Source organism: Sander vitreus, chromosome 8, assembly GCF_031162955.1.
Source record: "Sander vitreus isolate 19-12246 chromosome 8, sanVit1, whole genome shotgun sequence".
Lineage (NCBI taxonomy): Eukaryota > Metazoa > Chordata > Actinopteri > Perciformes > Percidae > Sander > Sander vitreus.
Window position 1 is genome coordinate 12127509 of NC_135862.1, and position 11148 is coordinate 12138656.

The 11148-nt window shown below is 42.5% G+C and overlaps 1 protein-coding gene across 1 annotated transcript; it reads right to left on the bottom strand.

Moving 5' to 3' along the window:
• Positions 1-271: 271 nt before the first annotated feature.
• Positions 272-8452, bottom strand: prrt4a (proline rich transmembrane protein 4a). Its single transcript, XM_078256838.1, has 3 exons — positions 7218-8452; positions 5987-6914; positions 272-4378 (listed from the first exon to the last, which is right to left on the bottom strand). The coding sequence occupies exons 2-3, from the start codon at positions 6792-6794 to the stop codon at positions 2280-2282; spliced, it is 2907 nt and encodes a 968-aa protein (XP_078112964.1). The 5' UTR covers positions 6795-6914; positions 7218-8452; the 3' UTR covers positions 272-2279.
• Positions 8453-11148: the final 2696 nt, after the last annotated feature.

An 11148-nucleotide genomic window follows, 5' to 3' on the forward strand; every position in this document is an offset into this window, starting at 1 on the left:
ATTTTACATGCAGTCACATCTGCACATAAACATCTAATCTGTCCACTGTGGCCAAGGTGCAGTAATGTAATTAACTATTCATGCTGATCCCTTTCAACAAGCAAACGGATCATTAACTACTTTACGATAGGCTTATCATTGATGGTGTAACAAGAGGCCCATCTCCTTGTTGGCCTCTGAATGTTACCCTGATACAGGAGAGTATACAACAAACCTTGCAGTTGTGCAGCCCTATATTTCCATTTAATATATCACACAAGATACTATTGCAGGAAATTAGGCAGTTAGACATTTTATTTGCAGAATAAAAGACATAACAAAAAAAGCAGCAAGTCTTTGGCATAATGTTTTAAATGTTCAACATTTTATTTCATAAAAAGAGGAAAGTAACAAAAGTTAAATAGCTTTATTATCAGTTTTCTGCTGATACCTTGTGTATAAAGCTCACTGAGCCAGGCACACTTCTTACTACACCTTGACATTAGTTTATGTTTAAGCAAATTCTATGTAATGTCTCTGATGGCTGTTACACAAAGGATGCTCTGCTCTCATCACCCTGCATGTAATCTTACCTCCAGGCGGTGAGCTCTTTGAACGTGCTGCTGCTGTTGCAGAGGCAACCAAAGCTTAACATCAGCCTTATACCGCACATACATATTTGTAACAAGGAGTACTTTAAAGAAGCGATCACGTGTTATCTCACTCTGGATTTTCCTCTGGATAACAAAATGTTTGAGGGATAATTCCTTACATTATCCACATTTTTACATTGATAATACAAATGAGTCTGAGTCACATGGCTTGACATGTTGTTATCTTCCATAAATTTATTTAGCAAAAACACAATATTAATTACGTAGCTATTGTCTGTCCATAATGCATATTATTAGTAGTAATTTGTCTTTTTTCAGGCCCAGAATTTTAAAAATGAAACGTTAAGTTATTGAAATAGGGCTCTGGAGTCAGTGGAGAATAGTAGTAATAAACCAACTGCCCAGGTTAGATTTATTTCTTTATAGAATTGTAGACAAAAAAGTTCTTTCAAGTTGATTTATCAGTTTTAAATGTGATTTGTTATTTGTCTGGGAGGTACTCAACATCTGTGGTATTACATATATATATATATATATATTTTGTCAAGGGCATTTGATTTGATTTGTCCAATCTCCAGAAATCAATTAAGCAAAAAGTGTTGTTTTTCTCATTACCACTAGAGGACAATATATTCAAGATTTAACCTCTGTGAGCCTGTGAGAGGTTCTAACATTGGCACACAATGGCACAGTTTGCCACTGGTAGTAAAAAAAACAAAAAAAACAAGCTCACATTATTGCAACTTTGAGTGTCCGTACTACTAAAATAACAAAGATACCACTTAAATGGCTAAACAAGCAATACAAAAACATGAAAGACAAACTCATCCTTTGTATATATGAATTGAAATTCCAAGTATATTACACCCCACTTAAATATTAATAATAATAATAATAATAATAATAATAATAATAATAATAATAATCCTCTGAGGTAAGCACTACATGCCAAATGTCTGTTCCCATGATGAAGTACATGTTTGCCAACTCTAAATGGCCAGCAAGGTGCTGATTGTATTGTGGCTGCTAACCACTGTAGATGAAATTGTGTCTATACAATCCCAACGTGGAAGAGGCTTAACTCATTATATATTAAATCCTTCTGAGCACGTCGACTATTGAACACACATCAACAGTGTACAATGAAACTGTTTTGAGCCCATATTGTTTGTCCATTCACTATTAAAGAAGGCTCTCCTTTACCTGTGTATGCCTTTCAGTTTGTCTCTGCAAGATACTGTAGCTTTAAATAAAAAAAAGCTCAACATGTCAGTTATACAAATATTAAAACTCCTGCTTAAGTTAACATTTTGATAGCTTTGCACTCTTTCGCAATATATTTGATCCTTGACATTCACAAATGTGTAACTGGAACGAGCATTAAAATTAGACTACTGCCATTATTAAAAAAAAAAAAATTACTGCAAAGAGAATAGCTTAGTGGCGTTGCTGAAAACAGTTTTGAATATATATAATATCAGCAGTATAGTATTTATAGAAAATAAGTTGGGTCTACACATTGTATCAATAATGTCCATTCCCCTTTTTATCAGTTCAGGTAATTATTTTCATCTGTATAACTTTTATGATGTACAATTTAATTCCTTCATCTCACCTGATCAGAGTATGCTATTTCTGTAGAAAGTCATGTGCATATTTTAATCACAACTGGACTTTTATAACTTTCTATAATTCAATGGTGTCACTGCAAACACTCAGAGTGTCAATTTGTCTGCACACGTTGACAAACTCTGCCTGTACAGCCAGATCCCATTCCAGCTGTTTGCTTTCACTCAGGTGTTTAGTCCCTGCCAGCCGGCCTGATCCATGACTGTCCTGGGAGGCTAAGCTCAGGGTTTGGTATCGTCTGTGGTAAGACAGGTGGGGGATTGCTCGTGGGAGGCTGCTCTGAGCAAAGTTTTGACCTCTGTTGGCCCAGGAATGTGAGCGCAGTTTTCCTTTCTCCTTAGGATTGCTGCACAGACCATGGGTTGAGCCAGAGACGCTCTCTTTCCAATCCCATTGCTCTGGTGACATTGGTGGCTTGCTGTGAGATGTGTGGGAAGGTCTTAAACTGGACAGTCCGTTCTCTTGATCCACATCACCACAGGAAGAGGTTCGGTATAGGGCATTTTCCACGGAGCTAGGCCCTTGCTTTGACAAACCTTGGCTAGGAGGGCTCAAAGAGAGGCTGGAAGAAGCATGGAAGAGTCTTGGCAAACCAAATATACTGTGTGAGAACAGGGATTCACTGAACAGAGCCTGGTCAATGCTGCGGGACAAGTCTATGGGAGATGGGGGCTGCAGGTCCACAGTAGAGTCAATCTCCAGTCTTAGGCTATCCAGTGACGATAGCTGAGACTCAACTGCACTCTTAGGCTTGTGCGGTGGGCTTGGGGGTGTAGGGAGAGGTAGTAAAGTGCTCCGGGTTTGGCTGGACTTGGGGACACAGTCTTGCCCATTTCCAGGAGGATCCACCATTGAGAAAAGAGGAAGAGCCTCGGACTGTCCCTTAGTGATGACATCACAGACCACTAGCTTTTCCTGTTTACCCTGAGACCAAGAATCGTGAGATGAGAGGACAGGAGAATCTGCACCTCTCTGAGAGGGCAGGGTGAGTCCTCGTGAAGGGGAGCTACAGGAGAGGCGGCACCAAGATCCTGGCCGGGGTTGAGTTATAGTCTTGATAGAGGAGTTGTTGTGACAGAATAGAGGATGTGAACCAATGAGAGACAAACCTAGACACACCCCAACCTCACAGAGCCTGCAGCCTACTTGGTAGCCCCACCAGGGCCAGGGCTGGAACCCATAGCCATCAACCCCACCTAAACCAAGGGCATGCAGGATCCCATACAACTGGAGGCCTCCGCACCCTAACAAACACAACGAAGCCCCCACTCCAGCTCCTGCTGCCCTACCCCAGTCCTCAGCTTTGGCAAAGGGGCAACTTGCAGGTTGCATCGCTTCAGGAGATCCTCCACTCTCTCCATTGTCATTCAGCCTGTAGATGTGTTTTGTGTTGAATTGCATTAAGCAGTAGAAGATGAGGTAGGAGCATGAGAGAAAGACGGTGAGACATACAAACACACCCTGAGGGAATAGCAGGATCATGGAGGGGAGGCTGTGGAAGAGCTGGAGCATGCCAACACACCCTAGAGAAACCCCAGAATACAACAGGGACATACACAGCAACAGGCAAGGTTTGGGCAAGGCTGAGAACGAGGTGGCATTAGCAAGTGGGAGTGAAAGATGCATGCGTGAGCGTAAGGAAAGAAGGAGGAAGGCCAGGGAGAAGGCTGAGATCAAACAGGGGAAGGGCAGCTCAGAGAGCAGCAGAGAGCCCAGAGGGGGAAGACGATCTTGGTGATTGTAAGCATCATAGAGCAAACAGAAAGCTTGGATTCCTGCAAATGCTAGGAGGAACAAGTGCAGCAGGGTGAAGTAGGGGCTTCCTGGGGGACAGCGCAGGGGCAGGCCTAGCAGGCAGATCACAGAGATTAGGCCAAATACAGTAAAGGCAGAGCCCAGGCCATAGACGTGTGCTTCCCACGCAAATCCCCATGTGGCGAGGGCAGAGTTCCAGTCCGAATACAGAGGGACGAAAAAGGCAGGGCTGAGATCCAGAGAGGGGCCCGGGGACTCGTTGGGGGTAACATCATCTGGGTATGTGGGAGTCCAAGACTGGTTTGATGTTTTGCAGGGTATGGCAGATGTGTCTATGTTACAATCGAGCAAGAGTGTGCCACTGGTCTTTGAGAGATGCAGGTCATCATCCGTGGAGCCATCTACAAAGCACGAAAAATAAAATGGAACCAACTTATTTGTTGTGTCAACAGAGAACCAAAAGCGAAACATTTTAAATGCTAACATAACTGAAAGTTTTTAGTTGGCAAATGGAGAGAGCATGTTAAAAAAAATAAGATGGTTAACATGCCAAACATGGCCTGTCGAACATTAGCATGTTAGCCTTGTCATCAGGACCATGTTAGCATGCTAATGATGCAATTTTAATAATGGTATCATTCATTTACAGATAAAACCATCATAATAATCTAACCAATGAACACAGGCCAAAGAGATCTTTAAAAAGAGAGCAGGGGAGAATCTGCCATTTGTGAAGTTAATCCATAATAAAACAGAGTAGGCTTGTAATGGGGAATCTCTAACTGGGTCACAGAAAATGAGAGTGGGAGCATGAGGAAGAAAAGTGTGTGTGTGTGTGTGTGTGTGTGTGTGTGTGTGTGTGTGTGTGTGTGTGTGTGTGTGTGTGTGTGTGTGTGTGTGTGTGTGTGTGTGAGTGAGAGAGATGTGTTGATTAGCCAGTATTGACCTCATTGTTGCTCTCATTCTGTGTGGCTATTAGTGAGCACAGTCAAGAGCTGTTATGCTATCATGATTGTTGTATATCCTACAAGCATATGCAGAAATATTTAACTTTCATATCCAACTGTGATTGTGTAACCAATAAATAATGTAAACATCTTAATCTCTTGGTAAAATAGCGTTCAGAGTAAGCTGTAGCTATTGAGCCACCAGAATCAGGAAAGCTACTGGTTGTAGCTGGAATGTGTCCTATTTCTGGTCCTCCATTAGTAGTGAAGTGATTGTGTCAATGCATAAGCAGCAAACAAGCAGTGAGATATCTATCTAAAAGTGGTGGATTTTCACTGAAATATTTAATACATTCACTCAACAAACTAAATGTTCAGCTGAAAATTGTCTCTGGTATTAAATGCATAGGCAGCTTGAGGAAGGGAAATTCCTCACACAGTTTTGTCAAAGCCCTCCTCCCTCTTTGGTTGTGGACACTACTCACATCATTTACTTTGACAAGTGAGTGCCATCGTGAGTGTGTGTGTGTGTGTGTGTGTGTGTGTGTGTGTGTGTGTGTGTGTGTGTGTGTGTGTGTACAGTAAATACTGTATGAGTTGGTGTGCACCACAATATCCAGTAACCTTTGGTGTGGGCAATGGACACTGACTGCAATGGGAATGAAATGTTTCTACATCAACAGGATAGTGGAGGACAAGATAGGGAGAATCTGTGATAAAAGGATTGAGACAGAAGGACAAGGGAGAAAGGGTTGGGGAAGAGTTTGGTAGAGATTTTTGAGGAGAGTAAAAGCTTGGGGGAGGTCATTGATGCAAACCATTCTGTGAATGTAAAACAATTGTGGGTGGCAGCAGAAAACATATCGGAAACACTGCAGTCACACAGACTTGGAGTCTTGCAGATTTTATTTGAGGTATTTAATGAGGGCAACGCTAATAATCCTGCCATTCACTTTTAGACCATAAGTGACTAGTGCTAAGTGTTAACTGTGATTGGTGTCAAGTTTAGTAAATGATGGATTCTCCAAATACATTCAATTTCATTCAAGGCAGGACTCTTACCTTTATCTGCCTCTATGCTGACAGCTCCTCTGTGTAAAATACGACCCATAATATCAAACAATCCATTTCTGGTCTCTTTCACTGGGACAGTCCCCTCTTGTGTCTCTCCCTGTGTGATAACAGAGGGGGCCGCGGTCCACCCCCAACTGGCTACTGGTGGAGTGGTGCGCTCAGGGCTGGGCCCAGGTCCAGCAGACAGAGGTGAAGTGGAGTCCTGGCCTGATGGAAATGAGCCAGACAGAAGAAAAGGTAACTGGCTGTCGGTCGTCTCATTCTGAGAGGCTGAGAAAGTTGGCTGATTCTCTCCAGTCTGTGTAGAATGCAATATAGATCCAGTACTTGTCTCAGATGGTTGATACTTTAATGTTTGTTCCTGGGTACGTTGAGTTGGTACTCCTCCTGAAGACCTTATTGTTTGTGCACTCTCCTTGGAGATGGCATCTTCTGTATCTACGGGTCTGGATATGATAAGTCCCTTCTCATTAAGATTCAAAAGAGATGTCTCTGTGCTCGCCTGTAAATCAATGTATTCACCAATCACACCTTGTCTATCTAATTCCTCAGATGATGATAAGGGCCAACTCACAGGTAGACCCATGAGGTCAACATTCTCAGTCCCAAACACGGGATTCCAAGGTGCTAAACCAGATCCATGAGGTCTCTGTGGGGGCTGTGTGAGACGCTGCACTGCTGTGTCAGTGACTGGCTGTTGTGTTTCCTTGACGTTTTCTCCAGTGAAGGCTATGACGTGAAGTGATAGAGGCAAGGAGAGGGGGAGAAGAAGATAAAGATTCCACAGAGAGAGCATGGCGAGGGTCTACAAACTCCACGGCAAAGTCACATGCTGTAGGTTTTGAGGGGTGTTGTCCAATCACATGCTTGACAGCTCTTTAACTTCAGGTCTCTGGGAATCTCATGCTTAACACACCTGGGGGGAAAAGACAGGTAAGTCGCCTTCAAGACACAATCAGTGCAACCACTCATCGAACACTGTGTATTGCTAGGACATCTGCAATAAATAGCTTGAATTTCTGCACGTGGGGTGAGTACTAAAATGCAAATACTGTATATAAAAAGCACTCCAAAACCCTATACCCTTTCTCCTATAACGTCCTGTGACATACACAGAGTACACATTAGAGTGTAAAGATCCATTCATCATAACAGCACATGAAGAGACATTAAGTACACAACGGCTTTCTAGTGGCTCGTGTCAGTTCAGCTTTCTTACCTCATCATTTGCCCACTCTGCTGCAGCCTCTTTAAACATACATGCGTCTCCGTGTCGCTGCATGCCTGCAGTCTCTCTCTCTGCGCAGCACTCTGTGTCCTTTCATACTCTGTGCTGTGCCCCTCTTCTCTCCATCAGACAGTCGACACATGGGACAGACCCCACCTCCTCGAGACAACCCCCGCTGTCCCACTCTCTGCCGCTGCACTGATCGGACAGTTTGACTGTTTGCACAATCCCGTTCTCCTAAATCGGAGGCATCATCCACACCACACACAGTGTCATCTCTTACTGCTGGGTCTGTTCCCCCACATACACTCACACACATCCCTCTGGTGTGTATGATGTACTGTATGTGATGTGGAGTATGAGTGTAGAAGAAAAGAAAAGAAAAGAAAAGAAAGAAAACTGAAAAAAGGGGGTAAAAGGAAAGGGTATAAATATGCCATCAGGGCTAAAGCATGCTCATCAACCATTAGGCAGGAGGTACTCTGCACTGAACTAACCAGTATTCCAGATCAATATGTGCCATTGAGTGTAATTTATAACTGATTCTGTGCCCTTCTTCTTAAAGTAGCCATCACATAAACAACTCAGTTTGTGTCACGAATAGTAGATGAAGCAGGAAATTCTCTTTGAATAGCACACATGCATAATGCATGATAGCGGTTCCTTGTGTGCATACAGTATAAACTTTAGACACAGTACCTCTGAACCAAGTGGATACACTTTAAAGAATTGCTAACCTTAAGACTGTAATTACCACTCATGACCTTGCTTCCATGCCATTATTGTGGCAAGAGCCTTTGACATGTAGGATCTCTCTCTGAATGAAGTGCAATGTTACTCGCTTTCTTTATTTTCTTGTTCACGTGTGCTGTTTCTTACCCAATGGGGGAAATACAGCAGCCTCGTGGCCTAATTCAATTCCCAGGGATGTTTCTAAAATAGACACTGATCCACATACCTTTGGATGCATTTAAACTCAGAGAGCTTAAAGTCACACTGCTGTGCCGTCTCTGTCTGGCTGAGGTAAGGATCGGAAATGTTCTGTTTTAAACTCTCCACTGACCACTGCTGAAGTAGCAGGACACATAATTTTTCAAGCCAGGATTATTGTTGTGTGGGCATTCTGCCAAATGCACATTGATTATTCTTCAATCCAAAACATAGATAAATACGGATTAAACTACATGCCAAAACATGAAGACATAAGGAAAGGCTGATTCTGCATCCAAAGAAAAATGTTGGCTGTGACAGTAAATACCACAGCCAATAATAAAGAGAGCAGTTTGTCTTCTAAGTTTCATTGTGCCAAGCTTCTGATTTCAGGATAAAAAATGCCTTTGATGGTAAAAATGGGATTCAGATTCACATAAACAGATTGAAAGACAGTGAGGGCTATTTCAGATCATGTGAACTTCCCGAGGGGTGTGAATAACCCGCTGTCTGATGAGGACACAGGAAAGTACCAACCCAGCCGTAACTAAAGGGACTGGAAAGGAACAATGACAGGCCAAACATATGAGCTCAGTGAGGGACATGGCCAAATTATTGTCGCCTCACACTTGCTATCCTAATTCATTGGGCAACTGGTTTCTGTTTAGACAAGTCATCCTCCAACAAGACAAAGTCAGCAGGGATTGGGGTCCAGCTGGGAATGTGGACACTCAGGACAAGACACAAAAACAAAGCTGCACAAGCAAAGGGGAGGATAAAAACGAGCCATGGCCCTGGTTAGGATAAAGGGTGTGATAAATTAAAGTTATATGCTGTTTATTGAGTCCTACTAGGCATGTCCATGCAAACATAGAAAGCCCATTACATGACTTGAACTTTTAGCTTTATTGCTTTTCTCCTTGGTTGGACGGATGTTTTAGGTATGGCTGATTTTATGATTCAATGACAACGTTACACTTTTTCATTCAACATTTTAGAAACTAGTCTTTGTTTCATTATGTGTGCGCTTGGGGAGTGTGTGGTAGAGCGAGTGAGAGAGTGACAGTGATTAGCTTTGGAGAGAGTACCGACTCAAGAGGCATAGTGGGAGAAACAAAGTGTCTCTCCTGTGCTTTCTGAAAAGAAGTTATCCCTCTCCTTGATTTCCTATTGTTTATGGAGAAGGAGAACCCAGAAATGAGTAGGGGGAAATGCAACCCTACCAAGCCACGACCAAGCGGACCAATCACAGCTGTTGCGTTCTGCTTAGCTGCGACAAGTAGTTATATTTTTTGAGAGGTGCATGTCAGGCTAGTGCGTAGGGTCTGGTGTAGGGTCCGTATCTCCACGTACCTACGTACGTACCTACATCATCGATTTAACGCAGAAGCATAAATTGGCCTTAAGGGTTAAGGGGTTAACACACAGACAAAATCACAGCCATAGTCACAAATACACTTGAATGTCTGTGGATATAATGTAGAGGGAGGAAACTTATGTGAATACCGGCAAAATAAAACCAATGCCACACTGAAGGCAATGAATCAAACGTGTCCTTCTTGCATTGACATGACAGTGCAACATGAGCTGGCTGATAGCGGATTAATATCAACTTTGTAACAAACAACTGATACTGAGACTCGCTCAACCCTCTAGGCCTATACAATACCATTCATCATACTGCGTTTTCCCATTAAATGAAACATTCACACAAATAGTAATATACACTACAGAAATATAAATATTAGATATGTGTCAATGTGGAATTTTAGGACTTGAGAGACCTAAAAAATACCAAAAAAGGGCACCCATAAGAGACCTTTTTCGCAGCAGACATTTTAACTTGTCATTGTAGGGAAAGCACTAATGATGGCTGCATTCTACTTAGAGAATGTCCTAGGATGGTGCATGCTGGTTCACTGGAACTATGAATGGGACACTTACTGGAACTGAGCCATCGTTGATGTTATCAATTTCACCTGTGCTTTTCCTACTACATGTCAAAATGTTTGTCATGAAAAAGGTCTATAAAGTCACCATTTAAAATCAGAGACATTATATAAATCCCTGAATGTTACGTAACAATGTTTTTTTCTGTTAGGAAAGACAAAACAAGTTGTTATTGTGCATGGTCACTATTGAACTTGATGAATGGTGTAGCCTAGAGTCAGAAAGTAGAGATAGGTAGATTACATAGCTTACTGATTAGACCGGTCAGGATATTAGGGAGTTTGTTTGCTGATCACTTTATGTCCGAAGGAGGGCAGCAGTTCGCCTGAGCCGCGAATGACAACTGAAGTGAAAACTTCAGAGGAGGAGTAGATATCATTGACATATATATATATATAATGGACCAAAAGATCCCGTTGCTCTGGACGGAGACCAGTGAAGGCCATTAGCAGCACTTTTCCGGTGATGGCTAGCGTTACTGCGCAGCCTCAAACTGAGCTCGAAGACGTAGATGTGACGTGAGCAACCTGTCTGAAAGTTGTAAGTCTTCTGGTAGCTGTGCCAAGAGAAATCTCAATCATTCCGAATCTTGCAGAGACGGAGAGCGTAGGTATATGTAAGGAGATAACATAGGCACAGGCTAATTTTTGCTGACTAAAATGCTAGTTAACATTATAATTACTGTCACTGCCCGATGTGAGTCCAGTGCCGATGTGAGTCGCGCATGCGTCACTTTGTGACGAGTGCAGATATGAGTTGCGCATGCGTCACTTTGCGACAAGTAGCCTCCAAGATGCGACTTATGAGCTAACGTTAGCAATCAAACAATCATAGATAGCTAAAACGTTTTAAAAATGACTGCTAGCTAAAAGTTAGCAATCAAACACAACAAAGGCTGTCACTTGAATGGCATTTTGAGCTAACGTTAGCAATCAAACAATCATAGATAGCTACAATGTTTTTGAAATGATTACCATTGTTAAGAAATCTAAAAAGACGACGTGATCGTTTGATTTCTGAGGAGGAAGAGGAAAGGCTTGGC

Excerpts from the sequence above, each read along its gene's own strand:
- prrt4a (XM_078256838.1), bottom strand. The coding sequence starts at position 6,794 with ATGCTCTCTCTGTGGAATCTTTATCTTCTTCTCCCCCTCTCCTTGCCT. Across the intron at positions 4,379-5,986 it reads CAGCATAGAGGCAGATAAAG|ATGGCTCCACGGATGATGAC; the intron begins GTAAGAGTCCTG and ends CGTGCTTTGTAG.